Here is a 16,296-nt window from a genome sequence, read left to right as displayed (position 1 = left end):
TTTTATAATAGTGTCTTTGCTGATTTTGATGTACCAGTAAAATGAAATAAAAAGTGAGTATTTTGATTTAATAGTGAATTGTGCATACCAGCATATATGAAATATTCAGCAGGTATGCTGTGTGCAGATTAGAGCTTTTTTTTTTTTTTTTGTTTTTTTTATTAAAAAAAAAAAAAAATTATACTTATGAAGCGATTGAAGCTTGTTGAATTGTACAGGTAAGTACAAAAAAGAAATACTAGTAATAAGTTCAAACAAGATAAGTTTACTTAGCTTTTCCTGGCTTATTAGTCATAACTTATAAATACATATGGAAATTTATGGCATGGTGGTCAAGTAATGTTAGATTTTTTAACAAAAATTGGGAGATCAAACTTTGGTCTCCTAAACTTTTGGCTTAAGATCTGTAAGTGTTAGTATCCACGAAAAATTGGTTATCAAATCCTAAAATATGAATTCTTGTATTTTAAAGTTTGAACCCCATGAATAGAAACTAAAGGTTGGTATAGTTTGAACCTCATATTCATATACTACCTCCGGGTTTTTTTATGTGCAACTTTTGTCATTTTAGTCCGCTTACAATTATGTGCAACTTTCTATTTTTTTTCTATTTTTAGTAAACAAAAACCCAGAAAATTACAAATTTGCCCTTACTTAAAAATTCAAATTTTCTTAATGTTACCCTTATATTATTTTAATCACAATAACTTTTTTGTCTAATCTAAAATATTAACCTAATTTTACCCACCCATTTACTCATCTACCCACCACCCATTCACCCTCTTCATCTCTTTCACCTTCACCCTCTTCATCTCTTTCACCCTTCACCAGATTTTCTAGGATTTGATTTTGTATTTCTGGAATTTGATAACCCTAAAATACCTTTCGATTGGAAGGTCTTAACAATGGCGTCAAGGGAATTTGCGTAAATTTGACTAGCCCCTTTTGTTTGAAGCTTCGTCTTCACAGTTTCAAGCGGGTAAAGGCAACATAAGTAAAAGCTCCGGCAGATCCTCTGGCACCCGCTCCGATAGACGCGCGTTCCAAGATAGAAAAGTCTTTTAAGGCAGAATTTGAGGTGGGTTTTTGCGGAATTTCAGAATTGGGTGTTAGGTTTTGGAGCTTGAGTTCCATGGAAACGGAGGTTGAGAGGAATTGGGGGAGACAGACATTGTTGCTAATGGTGGATTTTCGGTTTTTGGGGGAAATGAGAATGGCATTTAGGAGAGAGAAAGAGGTGTTGAAATCGAAATCAGAGGTTAAATTGAGGGGTAATGGTGATAATGGAGGTAGTGAGAATGATGATGATGAAGAGGTTAATCGAGCTTTCATGGTGGGTTTGGGTGATGGGGTGGTCTGGTGGTGGGTCTGGGTTGGAGGTGGTCGGGGCTGGTGGTGGAGGGGAATGTTAGATTTCTAGGTTTTTTGGTTAGGGAGGGGGCTGCCGGAAAAAGGAGGGAAAGACGTGAGGATGGTGGTGGTTTCGTGGGTTGGTTGTGGTGGTGGTTTCGTGGGGGTGGTAGTGGTGGTGAAGCCGGCGGTGTTGGTGAAGGAGGCGGTGGTGGTGGCTGGTTTTGGTGGTGGAAGTGGGTGGTTTGATTAATTATCATTCTCTCTCCACCTTAATTACATACTCCTATAATATATTAATTACCATTATACTTTCTTAAACTTTACCCTTCAATCTTTTGCTTCGTGAACCGCAATATGGCTCAAAGTTGCACATAAAAAAAACCGGAGGTAGTATTTCAAATTATGTATTCGTGTATCAATAGCATCCCTATAGCAAACACAAATCCTAAAATATAAATGTGTATTTTTAATTTGGCCAAATTAGAAAATAACACCTGCTAAACACCCTGATTTTGATAATAACACCTGTTGAAAAAAAAGTTTTATTATAACACCTCCAAAAATCCCAAAATTTTGGTTTCACCACCCACTAACAGACTTTTGGATGGAAACCGTTAGTGGGGCCCGCCATGTACACGTGTCAGCTGTTTATTGGTTTAAAAAAAATATTTAAAACAAAATAAAATTAACCTAACACCCTAACCCAGCCAGCCCCACCACCGGCACCACCTGCCCTAGCCAAGCCAGCCGCCGAAAACGAAACCCAGCTACCACAATCGGACACCATTCGACCTAGCCACCACCAGAAACGAAACCCCACCAGTCCAAACACCATTTGACAACCGAGCCACGACCACTTCCCTCACTCGCCATCGGAAATCAGCCAACCCCATTCCTTAGCCCACAAATCCGCCAACACCTCCCTCACGCACCTTCGCAGCCCCGTTTTCTCTCTTCGACCATCGCTTTCTTTTTCCTCTGTCTCCGGGCTTCGTTCTCTCCGTCGATACCCTTCAATTTGTTCGAATCAGGTGGTTGTTCATCAATTGAATACATTTATGAAATGTAATTGCTTAAGGGGAAGCAAAGCAAAGGGGGATGGGTTTCGTGGGTGGTTGTGGTGTTTGGTGAAGGGTTAGGGGAGGAGGTTTGGGGGTTGCGGTGTTAGGGGAAGGGGTTTAGGGCGGTGCTGGTGTTAGGGGAGGGGATATCGGGCAGTGCCGGCGTTAGGGAAGGGGTTGTCGGTGTTAGGGGAGGAGGTTTCTGGGGCTGGTTGGGTGTTAGGAGGGTTTTGGCGGCTGGCTTGGCTGGGGCAGGTGGTGCCGGTGGTGGGGCTGGCTGGGTTAGGGGGTTAGGTTAATTTTTTTTTTTTTTTTAGTTTTCTTTTTTTTTTAAACCAATAAACAGCTGACACGTGTACATGGCGGGCCCCACTAACGGTTTCCATCCAAAAGTCCGTTAGTGGGTGGTGAAACCAAAATTTTGGGATTTTTGGAGGTGTTATAATAAAACTTTTTTTTTTCAACAGGTGTTATTATCAAAATCAAGGTCTTTAACAGGTGTTATTTTCTAATTTGGCCTTTTAATTTTGAACCTCATAAATGAGAAACTAATGGAGAACATATGTTGCACCATGGTCAAGAGCATTAGCATCAATGAGGAATGTCATCCTATAAGCCCTCGCCCTTCTTTTACCATGGTAAAAGGATCCTTATGGATGCTTAAAATACTAAAAGGATCATTTTTTTTAAGTTTTTCCTTTCGATGGAAATGATTTGTTTCTTAGGCCCTTGTACCATTGCTGACACAATATTAGATTTTTTTTTTATAAAAAAGCAAAAGGAAAGTAGCGTTAAAGAGCAAAAGTAAAGGCATTATTATGCCACTTGTCAAGATATGAGTGGTCGTGTATTTTTATGTGGTTGTAAAATTTATAATGATTATAACTTTCAAACGATAAATAATTTTTAAAAAAAAACAAAAGACCAACGGTCATAAAATTTTATTCTCTATAAAATGAGTCTCCTTTTAGCCATTCTTTTCCATTGGAGAGGATGATTCACCTTCTTTTAGCTCTCCTTTTCCATTTGGTAAAAGGATCCTTGTGATGTTAAAGAGAAAAAAGTGTTTTGGCTTTTGTGGAACTTTCTAACATTTTGGTGGGTTTTAAAATTTAAAAAGAAAGCGCATTTGAAGGGAATCTAATGGTAACTTTCTTGACAAGTGTCAAGATTTAATTTGATAGCATATTTTAAGTAATTAAATATTCATAACGGTAATATTAAGCAAAGGTCATTAATTTTTAAAAATATATGGAGGAAAGAAAAGAGAAAATGAGAAAGGATGTATGTATCCTTATAAGTGTTCATGTTTAGCATACTCAACATAAAATCCTTTTAGCAATAAAAAAGAATGGCTAAAAGGATACATTTCCTCCTCAATAGTGATGCTCATAAGAACAAAAACAATGGTAATGAAACAACTCTCCTTTTCCATTTTCTCTCTCCTTTCCTCGTGATGCTTTTATAGGAATAAAAAAACAAAAAAGGCTAAAAGGCTCTATGATGATGCTTTTAGAAATTAAAAAAAAATAAAAACACATATAAGATGGTTTATGGTGATCAAAATAACTTTGATCACCTTATAATTTTTATATTTTATATAACAATATGTTACTCGTACTTTTTTTAGACTAATTGTAACGAACCATCAATTTTTGTCTCTAGATCAACACCTTAACGAAATGATAACATCTAACATTCTAACTTTTTTTTTCTCACGGAAATCTAACATTCTAACTTAAATTATAGAAGGGTTTTTCTAAGCTATGCCCCTAAGGTAGTCGAGTTTCTAAGATGTACCCATACTTTTTCAAGTTTCTAAGTTATGCCCCTTAACTCACTACCATTAATGAATGGTACCCTCCTTGGGACTTCCACGTCACCTAAATTTAACTATAACTTTAATAAAAAGATGATAAAAGGTAAGGAAATGATAGGAGAAAGAAATCTTAGCCACCGCAACCCTAATAACGAAAACTGAAGCCACGAAATCACACTCTCAATTAACTTTTAAACAACTGATAAGGGTACATTTTAGTATTGATAAGTAGTTGAAGGGTACGGCTTAGAAACTTGAAAAAGCATGGGTACACCTTAGAAACTCGACTAACTTAGGGATATAGCTTAGAAAAACCCATTACAGAAATTGGGGCTTCATCTCACGAACAGACCGTTAATTTGTATCGTTACATCAGCTTCCAAAATTACTACCTTGACAGTTGAGACCATTGCTTCTCCCTCTAAAAATTGTCTGGATTAAACAAAATAGTCAGAATCATGCTCAGGATAGCTCTTTCGCCATTTATATCTTCCTTTCATTTGAAATTCAAAGGTCCCAATTTCTCTTTAACAGTAAGAAATGTTCATACTCAATGCACATCAACTGTTCGACAAAATGCCCAAACGAATCCAACTCCTCTGTATCAACTCCCTCCAACCTCAGCTTACATCCACCTTCCTTTCTGTAGGAAACGTTGCCATTACTGTGATTTTCCTATCGTTGCTCTAGGATCATCCATGAACCAATCCCACGATGATGACCCTCGAATCATCGATTACATAGAGTTGATATGCAGGGAAATTAAGGCTACAAGATTGGATTTTGATCAATACCCACCTCTTAAAACTGTGTTTTTTGGTGGGGGTACCCCTTCTTTGGTCCCACCAAGGCTTGTTGCTTTGGTGCTTGATACACTGAAGTCAAAATTTGGGGTGTGTTTGAATGCTGAGATAAGCATGGAAATGGATCCTGGTACTTTCAATGCTGATAAGCTAAGGGACTTCTTGGGGTTGGGTGTGAATAGAGTGTCTCTTGGTGTGCAAGCATTTCAAGAGGAGTTGCTCAAGGCTTGTGGGAGAGCTCATGGTCTTAAGGAGGTTTACGAGGCAATCGAGATTGTAGAGTCATGTCGAGTTGGAAATTGGAGTATGGACTTGATTTCTTCCCTCCCTCACCAAACCACAGACATGTGGAGTGAGAGTTTGCAGCTCACAATTGATGCTAAGCCAACCCATGTATCCGTGTACGATTTGCAAGTTGAGAAAGATACTAAATTTGGAGTATTGTAAGTGTTTTTACTCCTTTTAACACTCGTCTAGCTAGTGTATGTGTATGCCTTTTAGTGAAATGAAATGTCTAATATGATGAATGAGGCTGCAATGATTTTGTACAGGTATACACCAGGAGAGTTGCCATTGCCATCAGAATCTCAATCCGCAGAGTTTTACAAAATGGCTTCAGAAGCACTTACAAGCGCGGGATATGAACATTATGAAATTAGCAGTTATTCAAAGAGTGGGTTCAAGTGTCAGCACAATCTCACTTATTGGAAGAACACTTCATTTTATGGCTTTGGTCTTGGATCTGCGAGTTACCTCAATGGTTTGCGATTTTCAAGACCGAGGAGGATGAGAGACTATGCAACTTATGTGGCAAACTTGGAAAATGGATTGGCAAGTGATCAAGAGAGTGGTAATGTGGATCCTAAAGATAGAGCTGCGGATATTGTGATGCTATCTCTCAGAACTTCGAGAGGTTTAGATATCAAGTCCTTTACACAAGATCTTGGTGCCTCACTTGCCCTTTCTCTCTGCCAAGCCTATAAACCTTACGTAGAAAGTGGACATGTCCTCTGCTTAGATGAAGAAAGGAAGCTTATACCGGCATCTGAAGTTAGCTCCTTGTTTGTTGGTGTAGACAAGTTAGAAGAAAGAGTTTCATTCATCAGACTAAGTGATCCAGAGGGTTTTCTTCTTTCCAATGAATTCATATCAATTGCTTTTGGGGTTGTTGCCCCATGAATGAAATGTGCATTCTTTATTTTGCTTTTTACATGTCAAATCAGACTTCAAAATTCAAACTAATAGGAGCATCTGAAAATTTTGTACCATTATCAGTTACCAACTTACCCTGAAGCCCTTATCCTCTCTTTACTGCTTATGGTAAGCTAAAACAGTTACAAGGAGGTTGCAAACAGTCTTCGTGTGCAGTTTGCACTGAAACTACTAGAGTAAAAGATGGGATATGGAGCTTCCTTGCAAGTACCAATCACCCAGTGCACCCAGAAGGACGTATAAACTCATCACAGAAACACATTTCCGATTCTTCCCTTGACACTCCCAGTTTTAGTCCAGAGGAACATATCATTTTACCCTTCCACATTCGTAAAACTTATTATAGATAATTCTATCGTACAGTTGTACATGACTTTCAGGTTTAGCAACAATCTTCCTAGAATTACAAGTGAGGTGCTCTTAAAGTACAGGTCTGGGATCGGCACTTGACTCTCTTTCTGGGGTTTTAAGAGCCTAGGTCAATCAATTAGAGCCATCTGAGACGATTTGATAAAGTAAAATATGATGACGGAATTTTTCAAAGGTGGTGCCCGATACATCAACTGTATGTCTATATTCAGCACAAATATGTGATACAAATCTTAATGCTATTTGCTTGAATTTACTTATGCACCATATAGTTAAGATAAATGGACAATTTACAGTTTAATCCAAGAATAAAATACAACAAAATGGTCACTGCTGCCTTGAATGGATTCAGAAGCTACCAAAGACAAAGAAAATGCTACAGAGTAGTATTTTATGTACCATGAAACATTTGAAGCAACATATTTGCCGGGACTTGCTGGATGATATAGATTATAGATGATGCCGAGCAATAAGCTGATCTGCTTGAATGAGTCCCTCAAAAAGTGAGCTATCTGTGCACCTCCAGCAATTCTTAGGCGACCATCAATCTCTTTTACTCAATTAGCCACCCTGTAACAGATTCAGTTTCTCAAGGAAGAGAAGCAACAAGTATGGTGTTGTACCAGCTTCAAAATCCATAATCATGGACCAGTGTGTTGTATAAGAAACAAAATTGCTGTCGCCATTATCCTAGATTCAGCAAAGCAAAATGGAACATATGAGTTTTACCAACAAAACTTAGAACATGCATACTGATAAAAGGGTGAAAGATATAAGTTGATTAGGCTGGTTCTAACATTTTTTACTGATCAAATAGGTTTTGCTTTGCGACCAAGTCTTGAGATTCGCTTAAGCTCCTGGGTATCCTTTCGAATTTCACTGAAATACAGGAAATTATAATCAATGTTCTGTATAATAGTAGTGCAGAAGAGGAAACAACGTGCTTGGATAAATTTCTCAAATACCTCTGGTGCAAACACACCAAAACATAGAAAAGAGGAAGTAACATTATAATCAATATTGAGGCGGCAAAATACAGTAGACTTGTTTCCTTCTGTACAGATGCAAAACAGAAAATCATATTAGAAAATTAAAACAATCAGTCAGATTACAGATTAGTTCTCAGTAATAATGAGAAATTGATACTCTATTATAACAAAACTCGATAACAAATACTATGTACTGTAAAACATTGTTTACAAGTCTTTTATTTCATCTGTAGCCAAGTGAACCATATATTGGTTATACTTAGCAGCAACCATAACCTCAAGTCCTCATAAGTTACATAATTCAGATTTTCCAAGAAATATGTCAGATTAAAAACTCATTAAAACCATATCAGCATGCTCACAAGCTTCTCCTGCAATACCAGAGGGAAAGGGCCGAGAGGGAACAAGATAAAGAAAGCATACAGAAGCTTAGGCTTCCTAGTTGTACAAGGAGAGAATTTTGTAAGTTATTTGAGATATAAACTAATAACATAAGAACAGATCTTACCCTTCCTCCTCTTGAGAATGGTTTTTTTCCTCCAGAGCACGTGTGAGCATAGCAGAATTGTTGCAAAAACAGCTCTGCCAGGAAAAATGACAAATTTCAAGAGTAAGAAATCCCAGACAATGAAACAAGATACGATGAGTAAATTAAATCTCTTTGGCTCAACATAATTGCTAGTGTAACAGCCAATGCATAGCCACACACCCCCTTTTCACAATCCTACTTTGCCCCTCCCCTCTCAATAATTATTAGGAGAGCGGAGAAAAGGAAAAAAAAAAAAAAGAAGTAAAAAGAACAAAAAATTTATCTATTTAAGAAACTTATGACGAAAGTACCATGAAGACGGCTTGCAGATGGTCCATGAGTAACAGGAAAGCAGGCATCAGCTAGACTCTGCATGTAACATTCCAATAATTAAAACAAAGGCAGCCAATGAAAAATTATTAACAATGTGCTTGGAAGAAGGAATTTGGAAGGAGGAAGATGGGAGGGAGAGTAAGGAGTCCATTTTATTTTGTTGGATATCAATCGGATTGATCAAATTTCTTTCCCCTTGTTAAAAACCAAATCATTCCAACGTGGAGGAATCAGAGGAAAATTGCAAACCCACATCTTCCCTCCTCTTCTCCTTCCCTCCCTCTTCCCTTGGTGATTGCTAATCAAACACATTCTGAACCTCAAACATCTAAAAAAGTAACCTCACACAAGTGGCGATTCCTTGCAGCTGCTGCATGATTGCACTTTGCTTTAGGTGATTTTGTATTCAGAACATGATCACAATGCAATGCACCACATAAATCTGCCAAGCACTTGCTTCCAGTCTGTGGTAAAAATGTAGAATGTAATGCATAAGCCCTCTTTACAGTTGACATTAAATAGAATAAAAATTTAATATAGTGATTACTTAATTAGAATAAAATTCAAAAAATAAGTTAAAGCTTTAAAGACTAGCAATACGGTAAACCTAAAGCAAACCTTCATCTTTCAATATATAAGATGGACTGTGGCAGTGTGGCCTACTCTTGCAAAAAATGGTTGGTGGTTGTAGAAGGAACGAGTTATGAGATGCTTACATGAGGTATGAGTCATTTACAAAGGGATAAGGTAAGCATAACCATTGCATTTCTTAGGCTGTCCGGAAGGATATGTGCCTCCCCAAAAAGTAGCTAAATACCTTTCTAGGCTTTCTTGTCATGATACTACCCTAATTAGACTCATTCCCGTTCAAGCACCATGTCTACTCATAAATATCCAGTCACAAAACCAGGACATATGTAAACTAGTATGAATACTTTATCAAAGTTCAACCATATCTTGAAGGGCCACCCTTTCCGATTAAAGGTAGTAACTACAATTACTCCAAGTCAAAGAGGGATCTATATAGTTCTCAGTTATCACAGCACAAGGATCAACATAAATTGCGAGGGACTGAAAAGAGTTCAGCTTACAAAATTGAGGAGATTGTAATGTCTGCTGTCAAAATGCCGATCAAGGAATTCTTCCGACAAGAAGCTTTTCTTACAATATCCACATTGCCATTCATTCACATCCATTTTAATCTTATGCTGCTCCTGATCTCTAAAGAGATCATTGTCTGGATGGAGTCTACAACTCCTCGGAATTTTGTATCTTTCCCGCTCCACAAAATGCATCAAATACTGTCATATACGGAGTATAAGTTTCTGAATATTATAACCCAAAGATTCTAACTACGGAGTACACAAGCAAATTAAATCAAATTACAATGATACATTCCAAGACGGTACCTTATCGACAGTTTCCCATGCCGCCCTACTTCTTTCCCTAGAGCAGTGTACCTCATAGATGTGTTCATGTTCTTTTTTTAAATCTCTGAACATTCAAGCAATAAAGGAATGAACTTTAATAAAAAAAACAATTATCATATTATAGTTGTTGCCATACAAAATAGACAAAAATTATCTCATATGATAAACTTTCGCAGTTGTAAATCTCGAAAATCATAAAATTTTACCTAGATTCAGCATTTTCGTTCAACCCCTGATGATAAAATGAAAATAATGGCATCAATAACACACCAATTCAAGAAATTACTTTTTTAAAAATAGAAAATTTGGGGACATCCCCAAATTAAAAAGTTTCCTTCAAATAATCTTTGATCAATTTCAAGCATAGAGCATAAATTTCTTAATTATGCATTGTTTAAGCAAATTGCATCAATTTCTCAAGAAATCAAAATACCCAATAAGCTAAAAGAACTACTTTCCCAAAATTAATAACAAAAACATTGAATTATGAAATTGAATTACAAATTAAAAAAAGGGATTCAAACAAAGAAAAGGAAAAACCTGATCTTGGTGATGCAGAGGTTGAGCAGCAGAAATTCCGAAATTTGCTGAAATTGTTAGCATAAAAAAAGGTAAAACCCAAAGAAATCCAATTGTATTGTTGCTCTTCATTGTTACCGTCGCTAAATTTCTCTCTCTTCCGGAATTAATAATACTGCGTGCAAGAAAGAAGAGACCCTTTTCAACAACAGTATAAACAGGTTGAAGACGTTGAACTCCGTACTACTAATGTATTCCCTCTGTCCCTATTTTATTGCCCCACAAGATGGAAGCCCGTGCGATGCACGGTTTTTTATATATAAATCTCATGAAAAAGATTTTTTTCTTAATTTAACCCTATAATTTTTTTATTATTTTTCTTGTTAGAAAACGGGTAATTTGTTTTATTTTTATGCAACTTATAATGCGACCTTAATTTACTAATATTAGTTATATGAAAATTATAAGTATGATAGATATTAGAATAAAATCATAATCTTGTTCGTAATTTTTTAACCTATGATTCGTTTGTATAACGAAAACACGTTGTTCCACTATACATATATAGTTATAGAATTACTATTTTTCTTTCACAAACAATAACTTAGACCACCATTATTCTTTTACTCCGTATCAACTTTATACAATGAAAAATTAATAAAGTAAACCCAGGCCAAAACTATAGAGTTATGGGAGTAATAGTAAAAGATATGACTTTATAAATTTTTAAATAGTTAAATGAAATATATATATATATATACTACCAAGAGTGTTGCATTACTAAAATAAATCTAATTGAAAAAAATTAAATCTTTATAATGAAATTTCATTATCATATGTCTTAATAATAGAGTTATATGTATACACTACAACAATGATTTTTACAATAAAAATATAGATATTCTACCAGAAACTATAATACACAAAAAATAAAAATTATCAGAGACATCTCTTACAATCTTTAATTTTTTTTCCCTACTATTGTAGCATTATAGTTGACTTAGGGTTTGTTCTGATGAGGTGAACTGAACTGATTGAAACTGAATTGAACTGAATATTTTATGAGAGAAGGAAATTATGAACTGAACTGAAAATAAGCCGAAGAGAACAGACCCTTACTTTTCCAATAATTTCTTTCAATTGGCGCATGGACATAATCCCTTCAAATACAGAATAATTAATATTAAGTTACAATTAAGTTGTTTAACAAAATTTAATATGATAAGTAACATAATTAGATTAGGTAAAATAAAACAAAACATACATCTTATAAAATAATGAATAAAAATCAATTTATTTTGTTTACCATCAGAAAGCCTTGATATACTTACATTATTTCCAATATTTTTTGTTAATCAAGGAATTAGACCTGAAAAAAATTCACACCATGAAAAAGTGTAGATAAATAATATTCACATGTTTGTGCTTTTTGTATAGTATATATATATTGTCTATTTACAATTGAAAAAAAATGAAAATTATATTTTTGAGAGGATGTATACAAATCTTCAATATCATCCTATCTTATATATTTTTGGAGTAGCAAATAAATCTCTTATAAAAATTTTATCTAATCATGAAATGGGTTGTTAGATAAAATAAAAATTGAACATTATTGTTTTTTTTTTTTGAAGAATATTGATAAAGACTGAATGTTATTGTTATTTATTTTTTTTGAAGAATATTGAATTCTTTTGAAAAAAATTGAAGAATATTAGTTAATTATTAATTTATATTTCTTTTAAATTTTTAAAAAAAAAAAAAAATTGATTGAACGTTTTCTTAAAAACAAAATGAACATATATTTTCCTTTTTCAAATATTTAATTTTAAAGTGTTTGTATATAATAATTGTACAATTTATAGTTTTTTTAAATTTAAATCCTAATATCAAAAGATCATCCTTTAAAAAAGATAATTTTTAGTTTTAAACTAATTTAAATATAAATCATATTCGTCGTTTTTACCTACGTGGCAAAAATTTTAAATTTCATTGTCACTTTTGCTTATGCGGCGAGTGAATTTTTTAATTCTAAAATAAAATACAAATCTAACTTTTAATTGGTTAAAATAATACCGTGCGATGCACGAATTGTCATACATATATCTCAAGAAAAGATATTTTCCTATATCTCAAGAAAAGATATTTTCCTATATACTCTAAGTTTTTTTGTTTTTTTTTTAATAATTATTTGATTTATTTTACAATTTAATAATTTCAGACAAAAAAAAAAACAAATAATAATTTAATTAAAATGATATTGCCAATTACAAAAGTATATATTTTTTTTATGTAATTTATAATGCCACTTAATTTATTGTTGTTTTGTATTTTATTTGTTGTTGTTGGTTATATGACAATAATATGATATCTTTAAAAAAATGTAAATATGATATTTCATTGATTACATATTAGCATAAAATCTTTAATGTGAAAAGATAATAATTTTTTATTTTTAAAATAATTTAAATCCTAAATCATTATTCGTGAACAAAATCAAAATCAAAAATAAAAATAAAATTATAATAATCAATTTTGAAAAAAATTGTAGAACAAAGTTGACTTTAATTGAGGGAACGTAATCACCCTGTAGTTTAAAATAAAAAATTAAGTTAATTTTATGACTTAATTAAGCTACCTAAATCACAAAAAATTTGTTTTAATCATAAAATTAATTGATAAAAACTAAAAGGTTCATTAAAAGATTTAACAAATGTAAACGATTTATAAAGATATAATACCTCTTTATCCAACAGGATCATAAGGCGAGAAACTCATACTTTGATATTACAAAGATTTTTGCTCGTATGTAATTCTCTGATTAAATTAGATCTGCATGTAAAAATAAAATTCGGTAAACAAAACATAAGCATATAATCATTAAGTATCCCAAATAACACAATTTAAGCAATAATCACAAATATACATTTAAATATGGGTTTTAAAATTTAGGCTAAGAATTACCCAGCCATTGATGACCTAATAAAACTGAGACAAAATTAATGAAACAAAACTTGCTTGGTTTTGGTTTCGTATTGATACAAAATTTTGTTGGTGACATATGATGCGTCAATTTATAATAGTAAATATCACAAATTTTAATTTAATTATAATTAAGGTTTAAGTTTTATTTCTTATCATAAACACTATCAAAATTTATCTTATAATAGTAGGTATATAAATCATATATCTAAATATGATTCTTTTAAAAGATAATTTTTAGTTTTTTAAATAAATTAAATCCTAATAAATCAATATTCGTTGTTTTTACTTACGTGGCAAAATTCTTAAATCTCATTCGTCACTTTTGTTTAGGTGGCAAACAAATTTTTTAATTCCAAAATAAAATAAAAATCTAATTTTTAATTGGTCGATTATAAAGTTTAATATTTTTTTTCATCTATTTTTAATTATTTGATTTATTGTATTTAATAATTTCAGGCAACAAAAGTTTATTTTTTTTTACTATAATTTATAATGAATTTATTAAATATAAATAAATTGTAAATATGATATTTTTTTCCGTTATATAAAATCTTTTAATGTGAAATGATAAATTTTTAATAATTTAAATCCTAAATCATTATTCATTATTTTACCATATCTTTTATTTCGATAAAATCACCAACCTCGTCCACAACCAACCTCCTACATCAATGGATAAAAATGTTAGCCAAAATGAAATGATGTAAATTAAATCTTTACATTTATATAAAATAAATCAATATATTTACCAATAAATGAAAAATAGTTGCGATATAAAATCAAATCTATGCATTGGAATTTTTTCATCATCTCTAAAAATAACCAAAGCCACTCATATATTAAGTATACAACATCTAATCATATGCCGTTACATAAACAAATAATTGTTAAGTATCCTAAATAAATACAATGTAACTAATAAGATTTTAAAAATTTATAGCACATTGATGACCTAAAACTAACACAAAATTACTAACACAAAATTCGCTTGATGGGGTATTGTATTGGGATACGAAATTTTATTTGTGTCGTATGATGTGTTAGATCTGCATGTAAAAAAACATTTAGTAAATAAAACATAAATATATAATCGTTGAGTATCCTAAATTAATACAAATGTAAGTAATAATTAGAAATACTAATTTAAACATAGGATTTTAAAAATTAAGCTAAAAATTACCCGACCATTGATGACCAAAAACTAACACAAAATTCGCTTGATGGGGTTTTTTATTGATGAAAAATTTTGTTTGTGTCGTATGATGTGTCAATTTATAATGGTAGGTATCACAAATTTTAATTTAATTATAATTAACGAACAATTTGTATTCTTATCATAAATACTATGAAAATTTATCTTATATGATAGATTTCAAATGTTATTATAAGATTTTATCATTTAAATATTTTTAGTATATTTTTTTTGGATTCTTATACTCGTAGTATTGAATTAATAAATTTATCTTTTCCTATATTTTTACTTTATGTTTTTTTTTTCATTAAAATAATTTAATTCGTGGATTATAACCTATTTATCTAAAAAAATAATTGTAAATATGATATTTTATCGATTACATATTAAGTTAAAATCTTTAATATGAATAGATAATTTATTTTTTAATTTTTTGAATAATTTAAATCCTAAATCATTATTAGTTTTTTTTTTAAAAAAATAGAAATAATAAAAAATAATAAAAACATGTATACTATTTACCTTCTATTTCAATAAAATCACCTACTTCGTTCACGCCATATCTCTTCCATCTAATAAAACTGGATAAATAAAACATGTTAGCAAAAAAAAAATTATATAAAATTAACCGTTATAGTCTTATAAAATAAATCAATATATTTACCAGGAAGTGAAAAATTGTTGTGAAATTGATCTAAAAATTGTAATTGTACAAAATCAAATCTATGCATTGGAATTTTTTCATCGTCCCTAATCGCCGAACAATAGTATTTTAGAAAAATGAATCATTATTTTGTTGTCACTGACAATGCGTGCAATGTTGGTTCTTATTTGTAACGAATGAAAAGTATTTAATTGAGTAAGCTTTTCTTTCAATTAATTTTGAACGAATTGTACAATGGTGGCTTTAATTGAGGTATGAACATAATCAAAATTAAGTTAATTTAATGACTTGATTAAGCTACCTAAATCACAAAAAATTTGTTCTAATCATAAATTTAATTAATATGAACTACAAAGGTTTATAATTTTTTTTAATAAATGTAAATAATTTATAAAGATATAATACCTTCTCATCCAATAGGACCATCCAGCGAGAAACTCGTACTTTGATTTTTCAATCATTTTTGCTCGAATCTAATTCTCTGATTAAATCAGATCTGCGTGTAAAAACAAAATTTAGTAAACAAAACATAAACATATAATCGTTAAGTATTCCAATTAAACACAATGTAAGCAATAATCACAAATATACATTTAAACATGGATTTTAAAAATTAAGCTAAGAATTACTTAGCCATTGATGACTAAAACTGACACAAAATTCGCTTGATTTGGTTTTGTATTGATATGAAATTTTGTTGGTGTTGTAGGATGCGTCAATTTATAATGGTATGCATCACAAATTTTAATTTATTTATCATTAAGGAATAATTTTTATTTCTTATCATAAACACTATCAAGATTTATCTTAGATATATATATATCCTATATCTACAGATGATTTTTTTAAAACAATTTTTAGTTTTTTAAATAAATTAAATCTTAACAAATCACTATTCGTTGTTTTAACTACGTGGCGAAATTCTTAAATCTTATTCGTCACTTTTTCTTAGGTGGCGAGTGAATTTATTAATCCTAAAATAAAATATAAATCTAATTTTTAATTGGTCGAAATAATACCTTTGCTTATGTGGCGCGC

At 31.8% G+C, this 16,296-nt stretch overlaps 2 protein-coding genes across 2 annotated transcripts; one reads left to right on the top strand and one right to left on the bottom strand.

Moving 5' to 3' along the window:
- Positions 1-4,489: 4,489 nt before the first annotated feature.
- On the top strand, positions 4,490-6,321 carry LOC110687600 (oxygen-independent coproporphyrinogen-III oxidase-like protein sll1917). The gene is made up of 2 exons (XM_021864240.1): positions 4,490-5,479; positions 5,588-6,321. The coding sequence occupies exons 1-2, from the start codon at positions 4,692-4,694 to the stop codon at positions 6,213-6,215; spliced, it is 1,416 nt and encodes a 471-aa protein (XP_021719932.1). The 5' UTR covers positions 4,490-4,691; the 3' UTR covers positions 6,216-6,321.
- Positions 6,322-6,771: 450 nt separating this feature from the next.
- Positions 6,772-10,636, bottom strand: LOC110687893. The gene is made up of 10 exons (XM_021864536.1): positions 10,439-10,636; positions 10,105-10,130; positions 9,878-9,962; positions 9,560-9,769; positions 8,810-8,932; positions 8,447-8,504; positions 8,115-8,188; positions 7,583-7,671; positions 7,415-7,496; positions 6,772-7,307 (listed from the first exon to the last, which is right to left on the bottom strand). Exons 1-9 carry the CDS (start codon positions 10,547-10,549, stop codon positions 7,427-7,429), a joined length of 846 nt encoding a protein of 281 aa, XP_021720228.1. The 5' UTR covers positions 10,550-10,636; the 3' UTR covers positions 6,772-7,307; positions 7,415-7,426.
- Positions 10,637-16,296: the final 5,660 nt, after the last annotated feature.

The sequence above is a fragment of the Chenopodium quinoa genome, unplaced genomic scaffold (genome assembly GCF_001683475.1).
Source record: "Chenopodium quinoa cultivar QQ74 unplaced genomic scaffold, ASM168347v1, whole genome shotgun sequence".
In the NCBI taxonomy this organism is placed as follows: domain Eukaryota; kingdom Viridiplantae; phylum Streptophyta; class Magnoliopsida; order Caryophyllales; family Amaranthaceae; genus Chenopodium; species Chenopodium quinoa.
This window is presented reverse-complemented; position numbering and strand designations above follow the sequence as displayed.

What these genes read in the sequence shown, in the direction of transcription:
- LOC110687893 (XM_021864536.1), bottom strand. Translation starts at nt 10,549, where the DNA reads ATGAAGAGCAACAATACAATTGGATTTCTTTGGGTTTTACCTTTTTTT. An exon ending in CTCTGCATCACCAAGATCAG is followed by an intron (nt 10,131 to 10,438) that starts GTTTTTCCTTTT and finishes TTTTATCATCAG; the next exon opens with GGGTTGAACGAAAATGCTGA. An exon ending in AACGAAAATGCTGAATCTAG is followed by an intron (nt 9,963 to 10,104) that starts GTAAAATTTTAT and finishes TTGAATGTTCAG; the next exon opens with AGATTTAAAAAAAGAACATG.
- LOC110687600 (XM_021864240.1), top strand. Translation starts at nt 4,692, where the DNA reads ATGCTCAGGATAGCTCTTTCGCCATTTATATCTTCCTTTCATTTGAAA. An exon ending in GATACTAAATTTGGAGTATT is followed by an intron (nt 5,480 to 5,587) that starts GTAAGTGTTTTT and finishes GATTTTGTACAG; the next exon opens with GTATACACCAGGAGAGTTGC.